Below are 16,160 nucleotides of genomic sequence, written 5' to 3' on the forward strand. Positions count from 1 at the left end.
TTTACAGCAAAAGAAAATCCAAGCGTTTGTGTAAGTTTATCGATCTCACTACAAAACATTACGTACACTTAGCATCAGGAAGCTTGGTCACGAAATCAGAAAAGCAATCAAATTAATCGTTTACCTTTGATGATTTTCGGATGTTTTTACTCACGAGACTCCCAGTTACACAATAAATGTTCCTTTTGTTCCATAAAGATTATTTTTATATCCAAAATACCTCAGTTTGTTTGGCGCATTATGTTCAGAAATCCATAGGAAAGAGCTGTCACGTTCTGACCATCGTTCGTGTGTGTTTTCCTTGTTTTAGTGTTGGTCAGGACGTGAACTGGGTGGGCATTCTATGTTGGATGTCTTGTTTGTCTATTTCTATGTCTGGCCTGATATGGTTCTCAATCAGAGGCAGGTGTTAGTCATTGTCTCTGATTGGGAACCATATTTAGGTAGCCTGGGTTTCACTGTGTGTTTGTGGGTGATTGTTCCTGTCTATGTGTTTTCACCAGATAGGCTGTTTAGGTTTTCGTTACGTTCATTACGTTCTTTATTTTGTAGTGTTTGTATTGATTCGTGTTTTATGTTTGTTTATTAAAACATGGATCGCAATCGACACGCTGCATTTTGGTCCGACTCTCCTTCTCATATAGAAAACCGTTACAGAATCACCCACCACCAACGGACCAAGCAGCGTGTCAACAGGCAGCAACAGCAGCGTAAAGAGGAATGGACATGGGAGGACGTTTTGGATGGCAAGGGCTGTTACACTTGGGAGGAGATACTGGCTGGAAGAGATCGCCTCCCATGGGAACAGGTGGAGGCACTTAGGAGAGCAGAGGCAGCCGGAGAGAGGAGCCGGCGATATGAGGGAACACGGCTGGCAAGGAAGCCCGAGAGGCAGCCCCAAATTTATTGGGGGGGGTTTAACAGGGAGTATGGCTACGCCAGGTAGGAGACCTGCGCAAACTCCCTGTGCTTACCGGGGGGCTAGAGAGACCGGACAGGCACCGTGTTATGCAGTGGTGCGCACGGTGTCTCCAGTGCGGGTGCATAGCCCGGTGCGGTATATTCCAGCTCCGCGTGTCGGCCGGGCTAGATTGAGCGTCGAGCCTAATGCCATGAAGCCGGCTCTACGCAGCTGGTCCCCAGTGCGTCTCCTTGGGCCGGCTTACATGGCACCAGCCTTGCGCTCGGTGTCTCCGGTTCGCCTGCATAGCCCAGTGCGGGCTATTCCACCTCGCCGCACTGGCAGGGCGACCGTGAGCATTCAACCAGGTAAGGTTGGGCAGGCTCGGTGCTCAAGAGCTCCAGTACGCCTGCACGGTCCGGTCTTTCCAGTACCACCTCCACACCCCAGCCCTCCGGTAGCAGCTCCCCGCACCAGGCTTCCTGTGCGTGTCCTTGGCCCAGTACCACCAGTGCCAGCACCACGCATCAGGCCTACAGTGCGCCTCGCCTGTCCAGCGCTGCCAGAGCCTTCCTCCTCTTCAGCGCTGTCGGAGTCTCCCGCCTGTTTAGCGCTGTCAGCGCTTTCCGCCTCTACAGCGCTGCCGGAGTCTCCCGCCTGTTCGGAACTGCCAGTCTGCAAGGAGCTGCCAGTCTGCAAGGAGCTGTCAGTCTGCAAGGAGCTGTCAGTCTGCAAGGAGCTGCCAGTCTGCAAAGAGCTGCCAGTCTGCATAGAGCTGCCAGTCTGCAAGGAGCTGCCAGTCTGCAGGGAGCTGCCAGTCTGCAAGGAGCCGCCAGAGCTGCCAGTCTGCAGGATGCCGCCAAAGCTGCCAGTTTGCAAGGAGCCGCCAGAGCTGCCAGTCTGCAAGGAGCCGCCAGAGCTGCCAGTCTGCATGGAGCAGCCAGAGCCGCCAGTCAGCATGGAGCAGCCAGGGCCGCCAGTCAGCATGGAGCAGCCAGGGCCGCCAGTCAGCATGGAGCAGCCAGGGCCGCCAGTCAGCATGGAACAGCCAGGCAGCATGGAGCAGCCAGAGCAGCCAGTCAGCATGGAGCAGCCAGGGCCGCCAGTCGGCATGGAGCAGCCAGGGCCGCCAGTCAGCATGGAGCAGCCAGGGCCGCCAGTCAGCATGGAGCAGCCAGGGCCGCCAGTCAGCATGGAGCAGCCAGAGCAGCCAGTCAGCATGGAGCAGCCAGTCAGCATGGAGCAGCCAGAGCAGCCAGTCAGCATGGAGCAGCCAGAGCTGCCAGTCAGCAAGGAGCAGCCTGTCAGCATGGAGCAGCCAGAGCTGCCAGTCGACCGGACTCTTCCAGATCTGCCAGTCGACCGGACTCTTCCAGATCTGCCAGTCGACCAGACTCTTCCAGATCTGCCAGTCGACCAGACTCTTCCAGATCTGCCAGTCGACCAGACTCTTCCAGATCTGCCAGTCGACCAGACTCTTCCAGATCTGCCAGTCGACCAGACTCTTCCGGATCTGCCAGTCGACCAGACTCTTCCGGATCTGCCAGTCGACCAGACTCTTCCGGATCTGCCAGTCGACCAGACTCTTCCGGATCCGCCAGTCGACCAGACTCTTCCGGATCCGCCAGTCGACCAGACTCTTCCGGATCCGCCAGTCGACCAGACTCTTCCGGATCCGCCAGTCGACCAGACTCTTCCGGATCCGCCAGTCGACCAGACTCTTCCGGATCCGCCAGTCGACCAGACTCTTCCGGATCCGCCAGTCGACCAGACTCTTCCGGATCCGCCAGTCGACCAGACTCTTCCGGATCCGCCAGTCGACCAGACTCTTCCGGATCCGCCAGTCAGCCAGGATCTTCCGGATCCGCCAGTCAGCCAGGATCTTCCAGAACCGCCAGCCAGCCAGGATCTGCCGGATCCAACCACCTGCCTGAGCTTCCTCTCAGTGCTGAGCTTCCTCTCAGTGCTGAGCTACCCATCAGTCCCGAGCTACCTCTGTCCCGAGCTGTCCTTCTGTTCCGAGCTTCCTCTCTGTCCCGAGCTGTCTCTTAGGAGGGTCACCTATCTAGGGACGCTAAGGAGGTGGACAAAGACTATTATGGAGTGGGGTCCACGTCCAGCGCCAGAGCCGCCACCGCGGACAGATGCCCACCTACACCCTCCCCTATAGGTTTAAGTTGTGCGTCCGGATTCCGCACCTTGGAGGGGGGGTACTGTCACGTTCTGACCATCGTTCGTGTGTGTTTTCCTTGTTTTAGTGTTGGTCAGGACGTGAACTGGGTGGGCATTCTATGTTGGATGTCTTGTTTGTCTATTTCTATGTCTGGCCTGATATGGTTCTCAATCAGAGGCAGGTGTTAGTCATTGTCTCTGATTGGGAACCATATTTAGGTAGCCTGGGTTTCACTGTGTGTTTGTGGGTGATTGTTCCTGTCTATGTGTTTTCACCAGATAGGCTGTTTAGGTTTTCGTTACGTTCATTACGTTCTTTATTTTGTAGTGTTTGTATTGATTCGTGTTTTATGTTTGTTTATTAAAACATGGATCGCAATCGACACGCTGCATTTTGGTCCGACTCTCCTTCTCATATAGAAAACCGTTACAAGAGCGGTCACGACAACGCAGACAAATTCCAAATAGTTTCCGTAATATCCACAGAAACATTATAATCAATCCTCAGGGTGTTTTTAAAATATATAATCGATAATATATCAACCGCAACTGTCTTTTTCAGTAGGAGAGGGAAAGGCAATGGCTGCCCAAACTCTGTTGCGCATACAAAACGCTGCTGGTACCCAGCCATACAATGACACAATGTTATCTTTTTCGCTAATTTTTCAAAATAAAAGCCTGAAACTATGTCTAAAGACTGTTGACACCTTGAGGAAGCGATAGGAAAAGGAATCTGGTTAATATCCCTTTAAATGGAGCAAAGGCAGTCTATGGAACATGGAGTTTTCAAAATAGAAGCCACTTCCTGGTTTGATTTTCCTCAGGGTTTTGCCTGCAATATCAGTTCTGTTATACTCACAGACAATATTTTGACAGTTTTGGAAACTTTAGAGTGTTTTATATCCAATACTAATAATAATATGCATATATTAGCAACTGAGACTGAGGAGCAGGCCGTTTACTTTGGGCAACTTATTCATCCAAGCTACTCAATACTGCCCCCCGGCCATAAGAAGTTAACTTCCTGACTGATGTCTTGAGATGTTGCTTCAATATATCCACATCATTTTCCTACCTCATGAAGCCATCTATTTTATGAAGTGCACCAGTCCCTCCTGCAGCAAAGCACCCCCACACAATGATGCTGCCACCCCCGTGCTTCACGGTTGGGATGGTGTTCTTTGGCTTGCAAGCCTCCCCGTTTTTCCTCCTAACATAACGATGGTCATTATGGCCAAACAGTTATATTTTGTTTCATCAGACCAGAGGGCATTTCTCCAAAAAGTACGATCTTTGTCCCCATGTCCAGTTGCAAACTGTAGTCTGGCTTTTTTTGCAGCAGTGGCTTCTTCCTTGCTGAGCGGCCCTTCAGGTTATGTCGAAATAGAACTTGTTTTACTGTGGATATAGATACTTTTGAACCTGTTTCCTCCAGCATCATCGCAAGGTCCTTTGCTGTTGTTCCGGGATTGATTTGCACTTTTCGCACCAAAGTAGTTTCATCTCTAGGAGACAGAACGTGTCTCCTTCCTGAGTGTTATGACGGCTGCGTGGTCCCATGGTGTTTATACTTGCGTACTATTGTTTGTACAGATGAACGTGGTACCTTCAGGCTTTTGTAAATTGCTCCCAAGGATGAACCAGACTTGTGGAGGTCTACAATTTTTTTTCTGAGGTCTTGGCTGATTTCTTTTGATTTTCCCATGATATCAAGAGGCACTGAGTTTGAAGGTAAGCCTTGAAATACATCCACAAGTACATCTCCAATTGACTCGAATTATGTAAATTAGCCTATCAGAAGCTCCTAAAGCCAATACATAATTTTCTGGAATTTTCCAAGCTGTTTAAAGGCACAGTCGACTTAGTGTATGTAAACTTCTGACCCACTGGAATTGTGATACAGTGAATTATAAGTGAAATAATCTGTCTGTAAACAATTGTATCTTGCCAAAACAATAGTTTGTTAACAGGACATTTGTGGAGTGGTTGAAAACACATTTTAATGACTCCAACATAAGTGTCTGTAAACTTCTGACTTCAACTGCAAATGTACATAAATAAGTAGTCTACATGTCAACTTGTAGTTGATAGCTATTGGCTACAGCTTGTCATGTGACAGTGTAGGGGATAGCTATTGGCTATAGCCTGTTATGTCACATTGTAGATGGTAGCTATTCTCTACAGCCTGCCATGTCACAGTGTAGGTGATAGCTATTGGCTATAGCCTGTTATGTCACATTGTAGATGGTAGCTATTCTCTACAACCTGCCATGTCACAGTGTAGGTGATAGCTATTGGCTACAACCTGTCATGTCATGGTGTAGGTGATAGCTATTGGCTACAACCTGTCATGTCACAGCGTAGGTGATAGCTATTGGCTACAACCTGTCATGTCATGGTGTAGGTGATAGCTATTGGCTACAGCTTGTCATGTCATGGTGTAGGTGATAGCTATTGGCTACAGCTTGTCATGTCATAGTGTAGGTGATAGCTATTGGCTACAACCTGTCATGTCACAGTGTAGGGGATAGCTATTGGCTACAACCTGTCATGTCACAGTGTAGGTGATAGCTATTGGCTACAACCTGTCATGTCACGGTGTAGGTGATAGCTATTGGCTACAGCTTGTCATGTCATAGTGTAGGTGATAGCTATTGGCTTACAACCTGTCATGTCACAGCGTAGGTGAAGCTATTGGCTACAACCTGTCATGTCATGGTGTAGGTGATAGCTATTGGCTACAGCTTGTCATGTCATGGTGTAGGTGATAGCTATTGGCTACAGCTTGTCATGTCATAGTGTAGGTGATAGCTATTGGCTACAACCTGTCATGTCACAGTGTAGGGGATAGCTATTGGCTACAACCTGTCATGTCACAGTGTGGGTGATAGCTATTGGCTACAACCTGTCATGTCACGGTGTAGGTGATAGCTATTGGCTACAGCTTGTCATGTCATAGTGTAGGTGATAGCTATTGGCTTACAACCTGTCATGTCACAGCGTAGGTGATAGCTATTGGCTACAACCTGTCATGTCACAGTGTAGGGGATAGCTATTGGCTACAACCTGTCATGTCACAGTGTAGGGGATAGCTATTGGCTACAACCTGTCATGTCACAGTGTAGGTGATAGCCATTGGCTACAACCTGTCATGTCACAGTGTAGGGGATAGCTATTGGCTACAACCTGTCATGTCACAGTGTAGGTGATAGCTATTGGCTACAGCCTGTCATGTCACGGTCTAGGTGATAGCAATTGGCTACAGCTTGTCTTGTGACAGTGTAGGTGATAGCTATTGGCTACAACCTGTCATGTCACGGTGTAGGTGATAGCTATTGGCTACAGCCTGTCATGTCACGGTGTAGGTGATAGCTATTGGCTACAGCCTGTCATGTTCAGACGATGCGGATATGAGGGAGGCGCCTTAAAATGTAGCCAAACTTTAATTAAACTTTTAGTTACATACACTACATGACCAAAAGTATGTGGACACCTGCTGGTCGAACATTTCATTCCAAAATCTTGGGCATTAATATGGAGTTAGTACCCACATTTCTGCTATAACAGCCTCCACTCTCGTGGGAAGGCTTTCCACTAGATGTTCGAACATTGCTGCGGGGACTTAAGCGACAAGAGCATTAGTGAGGTCAAGCACTGATGTTTGGCGGTTAGGCCTGGCTTGCAGTCGGCATTCCAATTCATTCCAGGGGTGTTCAATGGGGTTGAGTTCAGGGCTCTGTGCAGTCCAGGCAAGTTCTGATCTCGACACACTGATCTCGACAAACCATTTCTGTGTGGACCTTGCTTTGTGCTTGGGGGCATTGTCATGCTGAAACAGGAAATGGCCTTCTCCAAACTGTTGCCACGAAGTTGGTAGCACAGTGTCGTCTAGAATGTCATTGTATGCTCTAGCGTTAAGATGTCCCTTCACTGGAACTAAGGGGCCTGAACCGTGAAAAACAGCTACAGACCATTAACCCTCATCCACCAAACTTTACAGTCGGCACTATCAATTGGGGCAGGTAGCATTCTCCTGGCATCTGCCAAACCCAGATTTGTCCATCGGACTGCCAGATGGGGAAGAGTGATTCATCATTCCAGAGAATTCGTTTCCACTGTTCCAGAGTCCAATGGCGGCAAGCTTTACATCACTCCAGCCAACGCTTGGCATTGTGCATGGTGATCTTAAACTTGTGTTTAGCTGCTCGTCCATGGAAACCCATTTTATGAAGCTCCTGACAAACATTTTTTGTGCTGACGTTGCTTCCAGAGGCAGTTTGGAACGTGGAACTTACGCGATATGCTCTTCAGCACTCACCAATCCCATTCTGTGAGCTTGTGTGGCCATGGCTTCACAATAACAGCACATACAGTTGACCGGGGGCAGCTCTAGCAGAAAGTTGACTAACTAACTTGTTGGAAATGTGGCATCCTATGACGGTGCCACGTTGAAAGTCACTGAGCTCTTCAGTAATGACATTCTACTGCCAATGTTTGTGTAATGGAGAATGCACGGCTGTGTGCTCAATTTTATACACCTGTCAGCAACGGGTGTGGCTGAAATAGCCAAATCCACTCATTTTGTATATGTAATGTAGGCTAAACACCAGTCATGTTTTGACAAATATAACGTAGGATCATTATTCATATCTAAAGACTGGAAGATCAGTGTCTGTTGACATACATGATGTACTGTATCTTCAGATAGGAGAGGAAGGACCGTGTCTGTTGGCATACATGATGTACTGTATCTTCAGATAGGAGAGAAAGGAACGTGTCTGTTGACATACATGATGTACTGTTACTTCAGATAGGAGAGGAAGGAACGTGTCTGTTAGCATACATGATGTACTGTTACTTCAGATAGGAGAGGAAGGACCGTGTCTGTTGACATACATGATGTACTGTTACTTCAGATAGGAGAGGAAGGAACGTGTCTGTTAGCATACATGATGTACTGTTACTTCAGATAGGAGAGGAAGGAACGTGTCTGTTGTCATACATGATGTACTGTTACTTCAGATAGGAGAGGAAGGAACGTGTCTGTTGTCATACATGATGTACTGTATCTTCAGATAGGAGAGGAAGGAACGTGTCTGTTGTCCACCCTGCAGCATGAGAAAGGCCTGTGTCTGTTGTCCACCCTGCAGCATGAGAAAGGCCCGTGTCTGTTGTTCAACCACTGTCTCAGAGTATGTCCAACCACTGTCTCAGAGTATGTCCAACCACTGTCCCAGAGTATGTCCAACCACTGTCTCAGAGTATGTCCAACCACTGTCCCAGAGTATGTCCAACCACTGTCCCAGAGTATGTTTGGAATATTGAATTCATCATACAGAAGGAAAAGCTGACCAATAGATGAAATCAAGGTTTGTACTATGTGTGATAGTAGATTGACATAAACTAGTGCTTTTGCTGTTTGTTAGGCCTACTCACCTTGTAGGTTAAAGCAAAGTAAATATGGACAGTTCGTCCAACATCTTCAATAAGCGCCTGGGGATTCGATAAGGACTCGTGCCGTCGCATCCCCGATGTGTCTGTCTTCTGTTGTAGCCTACTTCGGAGCTGCGATGCCTGTGAGAAGAACCCGATCACATGACGGGCATTGGCTAATAAGAATGTAGATATCTGAGAAAGCGATATGAGTGAGAGCTGCTTTCGCAGCACAGAGATTGACAGCCGGGTTGAAGGGAATTATTATATTCAGCCCAAGGGCACAATGGCCACACCCTTTTTTTAGGGGGCATTACGGCCACAGCCTAGACATTGTCCTGCGTGAATAGCCCAGGAGGGCGGCAGTTTCGGAGATTCTGCGAATCTGTGTCCACGACCAATAAACTTTGATTGTTTAATATTTCAAACAGTCTGGCTGTGATGTGTGAAGGTAAGAAGTGTGTGTACTGCTTTCTTACAGTGCTAGTTCTGTGATGAGGCTCAAATGTCAGTGGTCAGTCCTTCTAAGAGAGACAAGAAGACTTGGATGTGTCTTACTGTATGAAACCTAGCGAGTGAACCGTTGAATGATTCATCTACAACTTCTCCGGTCTCTCAGTAGTGCTGTGTGTGATGACTGTAAGTTTTGTCCAGTAAAGACACATGTTTGATCTAGCAGACGCACAGACATGAATGAGAGTGCAAACCTAAGAGCTCCTCTCAGTCTGTTTGAAGAAGTTCATCATGATCTGATTGGACACTGCGGTCATTGCAAGGCGTTGTCCTTACTGCTGAGGATGTGACGACTGAAAGGAATACAGCAAGAAGGAATGACTCAACATTTATCTCTCTCTTCCATTTTTCCCTGCCCGTTGTTTTCCCTCTACCCATTTCTCCTTCTCGATATCTTTTGACATCTCTATCCCTCATCCTCCTTACTCTTAGATTCTATCTTTATGCTTTGTCTCCTTGTCAATTCCCATCCACTTCGCTTCTCTCTCTCTCTTCCTTCTTTCTCCCTCAACCCCTCCTATCTCTGTCTCTCTTCCTTCTTTCTCCCTCAACCCCTCCTATCTCTGTCTCTCTTCCTTCTTTCTCCCTCAACCCCTCCTATCTCTGTCTCTCTTTCAATTCAATTCAAGGGGCTTTATTGGCATGGGAAACATGTGTTAACATTGCCAAAGCAAGTGAGGTAGATAATATATATAATATATATAATAATCTTTCTCTCTGTCTTTCTCTCTCTCGCGCTCTTTCTCTTTTCATTTCATTTGTTTTCTCTCTCCCTCCACACTTTCTCTCTCCCTCTCTCTCCACCTCTCCTCTCTCACTCTCTCTCCACCTCTCCTCTCTCACTCGCCCTCCACCCCTTCTCTCTCTCTCAATTAAATTTCAATTCAATTGAAGGGATTTATTAGCATGGGAAAAATATGTTTACATTTCCAAAGCAAGTGAAATAGATAATAAACAAAAGGGAAATAAAGAATAAAATGAACTGTAGACATTATTATTTAGACATTTTTGTGATTGTAAAGACATTTCGAGTATCATATTAGTGTTGTAATGATGTGCAAATAGTCTCTCTCTCTCCTTCCACCCGCCTCTCTTCCCTCTCCCTCCACCCCTTCTCTCTCCCTCCACCCCTCCTCTCCCTCCACCCTCATCTCTTCCCTCACTCTCCACCCTCCTCTCTCTTCCCTCTCCCTCCACCCCTCCTCTCCCTCCACCCTCCTCTATTTTTCCTATTCCTCCACCTCCTCTCTCTTCCCTCTCCCTCCACCCCTCCTCTCCCTCCAACCTCCACCCTCCTCTCTTTTCCTCTCCTGACACCCCTCCTCTCTCCCTCCACCCTCTTCTCTTCCCTCAACCTCCACCCTCCTCTCTTTCCTCTCCCTCCACCCCTCCTTTCTTTTTACTCTCCCTCCACCCTCCTCTTTTTCCTCTACCTCAACACTCCTCTCTCTATCTCTCTCTTCCTTCCATTTGTCTTCTCTCTCTCTCCTCTCTTCACTCTCCCTCTTCCTCCACCCTCCTCTCTTTCCTCTCCCTCAACCCTACTCTCTTTTTCCTAACCCTTCACCCTCTCTCTCTCTCTCTCTCTCCTGACACCTCTCCTCTCTCCCTCCACCCTCTCTCTCTCCTCTCTTTTCCCTCTCCCTCCAACCTCCACCCTCCTCTCTTTTCCTCTCCCTCCACCCCTTCTCTCTCTCTCCTGACACCCCTCCTCTCTCCCTCCACCCTCTTCTCTTCCCCCAACCTCCACCCTCTCTCTCTCTCTCCTGACACCTCTCCTCTCTCCCTCCACCCTCTCTCTCTCTCTCCTCTCTTTTCCCTCTCCCTCCACCCTCCTCTCTCCCTCCACCCCCAGATCTACCTGCGTTTCCTGGACTATGAGATGCAGAACAGTAATGAGTGTAAGCGTAACTTTGTGGCGGTGTACGACGGCAGTGCCTCCGTGGAGGACCTGAAGAACAAGTTCTGCTCTACAGTGGCCAACGACGTGATGCTGGTGTCCACCACGGGGGTGATCAGGATGTGGGCTGACCAGGGCAGCAGAAGGAGCCACTTCAGGATACTCTTCACCACCTTTCAAGAACGTAAGACTGTTGGTGATGTGCACATACACATTCACTCATATCCTGGCAGTGTATGGGCTGACTGGAAATACACAGATACGTGTTACCAGACCAGTCATCATGATACATTGGCTATGTATGTTGTGTCAATGGAAAAGCTATGCAGTCAAGACATTTACTGGAAAATTAACAATCTAGTGGGGATAACCTACATTAATGTATGGATAGGGTACATGAACGCCCCCTAACACTCATAGCGTGACCCCCTAAACCCATGTCTGCAGTGTTAAACAGACCCTAAAACAACCCACGTAGTGGCGGTCATTAAATAAAAACAGGAGCGTATATGTACATATATATATATATATATATATATATATATATACACAGTGGGGAGAAGTATTTGATACACTGCCGATTTTGCATGTTTTCCTACTTACAAAGCATGTAGAGGTCTGTAATTTTTATCATAGGTACACTTCAACTGTGAGAGACGGAATCTAAAACAAAAATCCAGAAAATCACATTGTATGATTTTTAAGTAATTATATATATATATATATAGAGGGAGCGAGGGAGGGAGAGAGGGAGAGAGAGAGAGAGAGATGTGCATAACTGTAATCTGCTTTGCTGATTTTGTAACACTTCAGTTGATTGTGTTCATATCCTCTTGAATGGTTGATTGGTTGGTATGAGCTGGAACAACTGTTAGAATCATGTTACACTACTGGTCAAAAGTTTTAGAACGCCTACTCATTCAAGGGTTTAAGTTTAGTTAGTTAGTTTAAATGTATGGGTTCATTGACTGTAGAGTTAGCCCACGAGGGAATGGTCTTCTCTCTTCCCTCTTTCTCACTCCACCCTGTAACACAGACGCTGGGAGTCAAGAAGCAATTTAATAATACAATAAACATGGAACAATACAAAACAAGAGTAGTGTCTGGACATGAAAAACACAAGTAATAGTGCCTGGGGACAGAACCGAAGGGACAGACAGATACAGGGGAGGTCATCCTAGAAGTGATGCGTCCAGGTGAGTGTCATGAGGTGCAGGTGCACTTAACGATGCTGGCAGGTGTGGTGCTGGTGACGTCGAGCGCCGGAGAGGGGGAGAGGGAGTAAACATGACACACCCCTCCTCTCTCTCCCTTTCTCTCTTTGTCTTCTCTCTCTCTCCTCTCTCTCTTCACTCTGCCTCTTCCTCCACACCTCCTTTCTCTCACTCTCTCTTTCTCTTTCTCTCTTCCTTTCATTTGTCTTCTCTCTCTCTACTCTCTCTCTTCACTCTCCCTCTTCCTCCACACCTCCTCTCTCCCTCCACTCTCCTTTCTCTCAGATAGTATGTGTGTGTGTGTGTTCATTGACTGTAGAGTTAGCTCCCGAGGGAATGGGCTTGGGCCAAACCGCTGAGGACAGACTGCAGAGGTGCAGTCTAACTATCTCATGTGGCTTTACGAGTGTTTAAACAGCTCTGGAGAGGGAGCATTCTATTAGGGAGAGTATTGTCTCTTAATGCTGCTTGAGAAGTTTCATAACACACACACACACACACACACACACACACACACACACACACACACACACAGATCTACATAAGCTACAAAAGTGTTAGATCGGTGTGTGTGTGTGTGTGTGTGTGTGTGTGTGTGTGTGTGTGTGTGTGTGTGTGTGTGTGTGTGTGTGTGTGTGTGTGTGTGTGTGTGTGTGAATAGGCAGTGCAGTTGTTCCCACTTTTTGAGGCCTATCCCCTGAATGAAGCCAGGCTGTGCCGTTGCCCTGGTAACACTGATGCCTAAGTCACTCAACCGATACCCAGCAGGTCCGTCTGCTAGAGCTGCGTTCAGAACCACAGAGCAACACCATCAACACTATGTAAACATGCAGGTAGAACCAGGCAATATGCAGGTATACCACATCTCTCTTCAGCTGACCCTCAGCTACACCCTGTAGACTAAAGACAAAAGTCACTGTTTAATAGCCTTGAAACACTAACAGTGTCTCAGCAGATACCGAGTCAGATACCCAGTCAGAAACCCAGTCAGATACCCAGTCAGAAACCCAGTCAGAAACCCAGTCAGATACCCAGTCAGATACCCAGTCAGAAACCCAGTCAGATACCCAGTCAGATACCCAGTCAGAAACCCAGTCAGATACCCAGTCAGATACCTAGTCAGATACCCAGTCAGATACCCAGTCAGATACCTAGTCAGATACCCATTCAGATACCCAGTCAGATACCCAGTCAGATACCCAGTCAGATACCTAGTCAGATACCCAGTCAGATACCCAGTCAGAAACCCAGTCAGATACCCAGTCAGATACCCAATCAGAAACCCAGTCAGATACCCAGTCAGATACCCAGTCAGAAACCCAGTCAGAAACCCAGTCAGATACCCAGTCAGATACCGAGTCAGAAACCCAGTCAGATACCCAGTCAGATACCCAGTCAGAAACCCAGTCAGATACCCAGTCAGATACCCAGTCAGATACCTAGTCAGATACCCAGTCAGATACCCAGTCAGATACCCAGTCAGATACCTAGTCAGATACCCAGTCAGATACCCAGTCAGAAACCCAGTCAGATACTGAGTCAGAAACCCAGTCAGATACCCAGTCAGATACTGAGTCAGAAACCCAGTCAGATACCTAGTCAGATACTCAGTCAGATACCCAGTCAGATACCCAGTCAGATACCTAGTCAGATACCCAGTCAGATACCCAGTCAGATACCCAGTCAGATAACCAGTCAGATACCTAGTCAGATACCCAGTCAGATACCGAGTCAGAAACCCAGTCAGAAACCCAGTCAGATACCCAGTCAGATACTGAGTCAGAAACCTAGTCAGATACCTAGTCAGATACCCAGTCAGATACCCAGTCAGATACCCATTCAGATACCTAGTCAGATACCGAGTCAGATACCCAGTCAGATACCGAGTCAGAAACCCAGTCAGATACCCAGTCAGATACCCAGTCAGATACTGAGTCAGAAATCCAGTCAGATACCTAGTCAGATACCCAGTCAGATACCCAGTCAGATACCCAGTCAGATACCTAGTCAGATACCGAGTCAGATACCCAGTCAGATACCGAGTCAGAAACCCAGTCAGATACCCAGTCAGAAACCCAGTCAGATACCCAGTCAGAAACCCAGTCAGATACTGAGTCAGATACCCAGTCAGATACCCAGTCAGAAACCCAGTCAGATACCGAGTCAGAAACCCAGTCAGATACCCAGTCAGAAACCCAGTCAGATACCCAGTCAGATACCCAGTCAGATACTGAGTCAGAAACCCAGTCAGATACCCAGTCAGATACCAATTCAGAAACCCAGTCAGATACTGAGTCAGATACCCAGTCAGAAACCCAGTCAGATACCGAGTCAGAAATCCAGTCAGATACCCAGTCAGATACCCAGTCATAAACCCAGTCAGAAACCCAGTCAGATACCCAGTCAGATACCCAGTCAGAAACCCAGTCAGAAACGCAGTCAGAAACCCAGTCAGATACCCAGTCAGAAACCCAGTCAGATACTGAGTCAGATACCCAGTCAGATACCGAGTCAGAAACCCAGTCAGATACCCAGTCAGATACCCAGTCAGATACTGAGTAAGAAACCCAATCAGAAACCCAGTCAGATACAGAGTCAGAAACCCAGTCAGATACCCAGTCAGATACCCAGTCAGAAACCCAGTCAGATACTGAGTCAGAAACCCAGTCAGAAACCCAGTCAGATACTGAGTCAGATACCCAGTCAGATACCCAGTCAGAAACCCAGTAAGATCCCCAGTCAGATACCCAGTCAGATACCCAGTCAGAAACCCAGTCAGAAACCCAGTCAGATACTGAGTCAGATACCCAGTCAGAAACCCAGTCAGATACCGAGTCAGAAACCCAGTCAGATACCCAATCAGATACCCAGTCAGATACTGAGTCAGAAACCCAGTCAGATACCCAGTCAGAAACCCAGTCAGATACTGCGTCAGAAACCCAGTCAGATACTGAGTCAGATACCCAGTCAGATACTGAGTCAGAAACCCAGTCAGATACTGAGTCAGATACCCAGTCAGATACCCAGTCAGAAACCCAGTCAAATACTGAGTCAGAAACCCAGTCAGAAACCCAGTCAGAAACCCAGTCAGATACCTAGTCAGATACCCAGTCAGATACCCAGTCAGATACCCAGTCAGATACCTAGTCAGATACCCAGTCAGATACCCAGTCAGATACCCAGTCAGATAACCAGTCAGATACCTAGTCAGATACCCAGTCAGATACCCAGTCAGATACCCATTCAGATACCTAGTCAGATACCGAGTCAGATACCCAGTCAGATACCGAGTCAGAAACCCAGTCAGATACCCAGTCAGATACCCAGTCAGATACTGAGTCAGAAATCCAGTCAGATACCTAGTCAGATACCCAGTCAGATACCCAGTCAGATACCCAGTCAGATACCTAGTCAGATACCGAGTCAGATACCCAGTCAGATACCGAGTCAGAAACCCAGTCAGAAACCCAGTCAGAAACCCAGTCAGATACCCAGTCAGAAACCCAGTCAGATACCCAGTCAGATACCCAGTCAGAAACCCAGTCAGATACCGAGTCAGAAACCCAATCAGATACCCAGTCAGATACCCAGTCAGAAACCCAGTCAGATACCCAGTCAGATACCCAGTCAGATACCCAGTCAGATACTGAGTCAGAAACCCAGTCAGATACCCAGTCAGATACCAATTCAGAAACCCAGTCAGATACTGAGTCAGATACCCAGTCAGAAACCCAGTCAGATACCGAGTCAGAAACCCAGTCAGATACCCAGTCAGATACCCAGTCATAAACCCAGTCAGAAACCCAGTCAGATACCCAGTCAGATACCCAGTCAGAAACCCAGTCAGAAACGCAGTCAGAAACCCAGTCAGATACCCAGTCAGAAACCCAGTCAGATACTGAGTCAGATACCCAGTCAGATACCGAGTCAGAAACCCAGTCAGATACCCAGTCAGATACTGAGTAAGAAACCCAATCAGAAACCCAGTCAGAAACCCAGTAAGATCCCCAGTCAGATACCCAGTCAG

General features: G+C 47.7%; 1 protein-coding gene across 1 annotated transcript in view; it reads left to right on the forward strand.

Annotated features, from left to right (window-relative positions):
* The window catches only part of LOC139366903 (neuropilin and tolloid-like protein 1), a 217,363-nt gene that overhangs the window by 163,104 nt on the left and 38,099 nt on the right, over positions 1-16,160 (forward strand). The window contains exon 7 of the mRNA XM_071104647.1: positions 10,875-11,103. Coding sequence (XP_070960748.1) covers positions 10,875-11,103 — 229 coding nt within the window. The remainder of the gene's footprint in view (positions 1-10,874; positions 11,104-16,160) is intronic.

Source organism: Oncorhynchus clarkii, chromosome 15 (assembly GCF_045791955.1).
Source record: "Oncorhynchus clarkii lewisi isolate Uvic-CL-2024 chromosome 15, UVic_Ocla_1.0, whole genome shotgun sequence".
Lineage (NCBI taxonomy): Eukaryota > Metazoa > Chordata > Actinopteri > Salmoniformes > Salmonidae > Oncorhynchus > Oncorhynchus clarkii.